Here is a 6,000-nt window from a genome sequence, read left to right on the forward strand (position 1 = left end):
TACCAAAAACGATGAGGAGGGCTGAAATAATGGCTTGGCAGTTAAAAAGTGTTTGCTGCTCTTCTAAAGGACCTACGTTCAATTCCTAGCAACCATGTGGAACAATTCACAATGCCCTCTGATGACCTCCACAGGCACAGACACTCACACAAACACAGACAAAAAAGAAAAAAATAAATCTCCAAGTATTAAGGCAACAGGCTCTCAAGTGACACACCAAGGCCGGCCAGAACATATTTTAATAAGAATAAAAACTTTTAACACTTCAGACGTGGCATGTGGCATTTTATATTCACCCATTTCCTTAGTTTAACTATTGCCTAATTTCAAACTCTACTCATAATTAATATATAAAATATTTGATTTTAACCTATAGCAATAGGGTAACTGTAACAGGACTCTACAAATATCTGTTGGAAAACACCACTCCTGAATTCACTTTCAGTAACCAAGTCATAGTGCTATGTCATCATCAGCCACCAAAATTTCCACTGTTGCCATGAGGTGAAGATTTTCCCTATGCTATACCCCCTTATAAAAAGCAAAAAGTCAGTGCCTTCTTTTCCTGCTCTTTCCCCTCTACCCTCGTTCACAGGCAGCCTCTGTACACACCACTTCCCCAGTACACCCCTCATGTGAGATCTGTTGTATGGTGTGATCTCTTTGCAGCACACCTTGGCTCCAACTTACTAAGGTATTTCTGCTGGTAAGCCATAACATTACCTAACTTAAAGTTCACAATGTCTCTGCAGAGTAGATGTTCTCATTTTATAGAAAAGCCCAAAAGGCTAAAGAATAATGACAATGTTTGACATTAATCTTTATTCATGAAACAAACTTGTGACACAAAGTTTTATACAATTTAAAATATTTTAAATAATTTGTGCATTTAAATTCAGTTATATCCTTGTACTGAATAGGGAATTCAAGTATAACTTGTCTATAAGTTCCATAAAGAGTAGATTAAAAAAAAATTAAAAAAAAATGGCATTGGGGCTGGGGATTTAGCTCAGTGGTAGAGCGCTTACCTAGGAAATCTTACCTGGGTTCGGTCCCCAGCTCAAAAAAAAAAAAATGGCATAAAAGCAGGAATTTTAATTTCTATTTTTTGTTTATTGAAAAAAGCATATATACTTAAATTTATGCCTATGCTGACAATATCTCATGGAATAATGTTTAAAACATTAAACAAGAGAAGCTGAAGAAATAGCTTAGGTGTTAAGAAAAGTACTTGTTGCTCTTCCAGAAGATCTAGGTTTGGTTCCTAGCATCCACAAGGATGATTATAAATTATAAGCATAGGTAACTCCAGCTCCAAGGAACCCAACCACCTCTTTTTGATTTCCATGGATACTCAATGCAGGTGGTGCACCACGAGTTTACTTGTACCGTTGTTTTGCCTCATGTACAAAACAACAGTACAAATAAACAAATCTTTAAAAAGAAACAATATTCTAAAGACTAGTGTCAGCATTTGCCAAATATGTACAAATCCCTAGTCTCTCTCTCTCTCTCTCTCTCTCTCTCTCTCTCTCACACACACACACACACACACACACACACACACACACAAAGAGGGACAAGAAGAGAAGGTCATTTATAAAATGTTATAAAATGGACATACTTAAGGTGAGGCCAAGAGAAAATTTCTGGGAGAGGCCACTTTGTTTCTAATGGGACTGTAGGGGCCATAAATCAACAAGGAAATGAAATACCAAAGAACTGCTGACACTAAGGGCATAAGGGTTCTCTCCTAAAGCAGCATCATTTACTGACTCAGTGTTTTAATCTATCAATGCTATACCCCCAAAAAACTGCACCTAAAAATACCCTCTGTGTTTACAACTGCCTGCTATTGTTCTGAAATGCATAAGCTTTTATATTGTTCTGGGAAAGTTCATTTCTATTTTTTAATACAGGTCACCAACAAATAATCAAACGAGGAGAAAAAGATATTTGATAGTGTTTAACTAGGAAAATCATAGTAATCCTCTGAAATCTACAAATTGAAATCTCTAGAGATTGTTTGCCTATATCCACAATTGTATAGTTGGTAAATTCTTATATATAATTATTTTGACTAGCATATAAAACAAAGAGTTTCACTGTGACGTGTCGTTATATTTAACCTCTTCTTATCTGACACTCCTTATCTTATCTTATCTTATCTGACACCACTGTCCCTCATCTCCCAATCTTTTCCTCTCTTGGGATCTATGTGTGGAATCCTCTGCTGTCTCCTAATTTACTATCATAGGGGCCCAATCAGATTTAATCAGGGCTGTCACTTAACTCAGACTTCTTTTTAAGGACCTTCCTTCAAATGCAGTTCCATTTTAATAAATGGGGGTTGGGAGAGCACCAAGAAGTAAGCACAATTCAGCCTACAACCTCATTAATCAACTTTCATTCTATACTGCTCTATCTTCTGGCACTCTCCTGCTTTGTCTTTAATAAGCTGAGTATTCTTAAATACTCCGAATAAGAATCACACAGTAGAGGATGACGAGGTGGATCAGCAGTTTAAGAGTACTGGCTGCTCTTCCAGAGGACCTAAATTCAATTCCCAGTATACAATTCCTAGTATACACATAGCAGCTCTCAACCATCTATAACTCCAACCCAGGGCATCTAATGCAGTCGTACGGCCTCTGCAGCCTCCATAGACATATGTAGTGCAGGTGTACACTCATACATGAAATGTTTAAGAAAGGCTTCTACAGTATTTGTCTGTTATTCAGTATAACACCCTCAAGGGTCATTTCTGCTGTAGGTGCCAGAATTTTTCTTTCTAAAAAACAGAATAGTCACTCACTATACCTCATTTGATTAATCACTGAAAGACATCTGAGTTACCCAACTTTTGACTATTTGATTAACACTGACATGAGCATAGAGTATACAAATACCTGTTCCAGAACCCACTTTCAATTACACATACCCACGAGCGGGGCTGGCCTAAGAATCCTAAAGCAAACACTGAAGGCTTGTTGTGCTCCACACAGCCTTCCTTATGCCAATTATCTCACAAACCGTGTTACCTACTAAAAGCCTGAGGCTGAACTATGTCTCTTCTAGTTGTTTATCAGTTAGGTCATTTGTTAAGTTTGTGTCTGGATCAGAGAGAGAATACTTAGAATATTCAGGTAATTTGTAACTTAATAACAACATACACAATCCAGAGTGTGCTTGCAAAGTTCAAGATGGCATTAAAATGGCCAATGAAACAGAGAAACTCACCTGCAAAGTGAACAGAACAGGAATTTTCAGAGCAACAGACACTCACACTCCTTAACAGTTCAGTGATTAAGCTACAGAAAAATAAAAACTAGTTTAATCTGTTTCTACAGAATCTTCCATTAGTGTTCTCTCTCTCCTTTTCAGGTAGATGCCCATTGCCTAACATGTTATTTTACTCTCAGGGAGTAAAATTATGCACCTTTCGTTACAAAAAAGGAATCCATAAAGAACAGAGACACATGAAAACTTAAGTTTATTTTCAAGGACTTACTAGTTCTGAAAGGCAGCAGTAAGGCACAGAAAGTAACAGTCCAGTTTCAAACATTCAAACTTATTTGGCAGACCTAACCCAGAACTTTCCTAAGTTTAGTGTAACAGGCACACATACGGGTGGGAATATTAGGGTGGGAATATTAGGGTTACCATCTATAGTCTTGAATATTTTATGGCCACTCAGGGTATCTGATGAGAAAAGTAATACATTTCTATATTTGTGATTTCACAAAATTAAAGATTCTCTATTTAAAAAGATAAAGTGCATGTTTTAAATTTTCCACTTAGAAATTTATTCTAAGTGTAGGACAATCTTTAACATGTATTATTAGAATGTCTTAATATTTCACAATGATGTATTATGAGAAACATCACTAGGAATACTTCAGTGTAAGTCATTTTGATACATAAAATTTTATATGTATTTATATACATAAAAAGTAGAAGTATTTATAGGTAAAATGTTTCTTTTTTTAACCTAGCAAAAAGAATGGTACATGGGTCTCTGTAAGTCATTACTTATTATTTTAAGTAATTATTTACTTATGACTACAGAAATCTTTGAATCTTTAGGACAGATCCAGATAACAGAAACAAAGACCCTTAAATATCAGAACCTGCTGCCATACATGTGAAGGGGCCGAGTTCATTATTTTCTGAGGTTTGAGCATGTTTCAGGACAAACCATCAAACCCCATTTTTACTTGGAAAGCACCAAAATTCTCTGGCTTTTTTTATGCAGTCATCCAGTACAGCTGTATTTAACTTTAAACAGCAGATTTCAATGGGTGTTTTGTAACATCAGGTGTTTCTCTGCTGACTTCATTAATGCCAGTGAAACCATACCATTTCAATTCATTACAATTTGAGTCCTATAGATGTCCATTAAAGCCCTTTTAAGTAGAGGAAGAGGTCGGAGTGGAGGAGAATACAAGAAATTTTCAAAAGTGGAAAAAAGTCCCACAAATGATGTTTTCAAGTAAGAACGGACACCAACTGGCATCTACACCCAGGAAAAGGGTGGGCGGTTGGGAGGGGAATCCAAATGCCAACAAGCCAGCGTCCCCCACTGGGCCACGAACAGGACACTCAGCAGTAGAGTTCTGGAAGGCAGGCTTCTCAAGCTCAGACTCTTATTTCCAATGTCTTGGCCACTGTTTTGAGGATGGTAACAGTTTCAAGCCAGGAAGGTAAGGTATGATTCTCAAGTCTCTAGATGCTGTGAGGAGTTTTCTCAGACAGCCAGGTAGAGGAGTCATAAGAGAATCACAGAGTCATAAAATCCTCTGTGATTTTAAACTAGCAAATTTATTTATTTGTAAAGTATTGGCTCTTTCTGAACCTCCGTGTACTGGCTGAATTTTAATTCGCACGATCCCATATTGTTTCCCCCTCCCTGCGCTGTGGAATCCTTCCAAGTCTTGCCAGGAACGGTTAAATCACTATGACTGAACAGCTTTAAATGCACGTTGTTGTTGTTTGAAAAAATCCGAACCATAGCAAAGAACGAAGCAAACATCCTTATAAAAACCAGATAAAGTTGACTAAGTAATTCCACCCATTAGTCTGAAAGTCACAAAACGGACCCCTCTCCGTGTGATCGCAAATCTCAGGTCTAAAAAGTAGAAAGATTCTAAATTAAGTCAACAAATCCAATCTCACTTCCTAAGCATCGATGAAAAATTTCCCCGTCTAAAAACTATTTTAGCGGAGGTGGGTTAAGTTTTCTCTTTCCCTCTTTCATTCTGAAAAACTGGCATGAAAGTTCTTCAAAACAGGCACGAAGTCCCGCAGAGCGCTCCATTAAGACACCAGTTTCCAACAGCAAACCAACCCTAAGTGAGCCTAGAGCAGAGCGCGAATTCCTGGGCTCTCGGAGCGCTTCTTTGTGGCCAGGGCCGCGCGGTGGCCGGTAGGTGGGGGCCCCCGCATCCACCCCGGCCCCTCCACGTCCTAGGTACCTCCGGATCCCGAGTCTCGGCCGGCGTGTGAGCGTTAGACCCAGCTCCCTCAGGCCTCGCCCTCCCCATCCCCATCCCCGCCCACCGCTCACCGCTTTGAGATCCAGGACGCCGTCCTGCGCCTCCTGCAGCAACGACACGAACTTGGTGGTGAGCAACCCCAGGCTCTTCTCGTGCCGGCTGCTGCCCCCCGCGAGCGCCGCGGACTGATGGGAAGAAGGCGCCCCATGCGGCGGCGGAGGCGGCGGCTGGGCCTGGGCCTGCGGCGTGGGCTGAGCAGAGCTCGTGGGCTCCGCCGCCGCCATCACCGCCGCGGCCCTGACGTCCGCTGCCCGGGAACCCCTCGGCCGCCGGCAGAGGAGGTGCGCGGACTCCGCTCCGGCCCGCGGCGCTCCCCGCGTTCACCAGTCCCTGGAGCCGCGAAGCTCGCGCGCGGTACCACAGAACGCGCCGCACTACAGAGCGCGCGGACTCTAGCGAGCGGCCAGTGCCGCGAGGGTGGGCCTGAGTTTAAATGGCAGGAAGT

The 6,000-nt window shown here is 41.0% G+C and overlaps 1 protein-coding gene across 2 annotated transcripts in view; it reads right to left on the reverse strand.

The window, feature by feature from the left end:
- E2f5 (E2F transcription factor 5) overlaps nt 1–6,000 on the reverse strand; it is a 15,554-nt gene extending 9,554 nt beyond the window's left edge. The window contains 1 exon segment of one of the 2 annotated variants that reach the window (NM_001398639.1): nt 5,567–6,000. In NM_001398639.1, the coding sequence (NP_001385568.1) occupies nt 5,567–5,779 (213 nt within the window). In that variant the 5' untranslated portion in view covers nt 5,780–6,000. 2 annotated transcript variants of the gene reach the window in all.

Source organism: Rattus norvegicus, chromosome 2 (genome assembly GCF_021556685.1).
Source record: "Rattus norvegicus strain SHRSP/BbbUtx chromosome 2, alternate assembly SHRSP_T2T, whole genome shotgun sequence".
Lineage (NCBI taxonomy): Eukaryota > Metazoa > Chordata > Mammalia > Rodentia > Muridae > Rattus > Rattus norvegicus.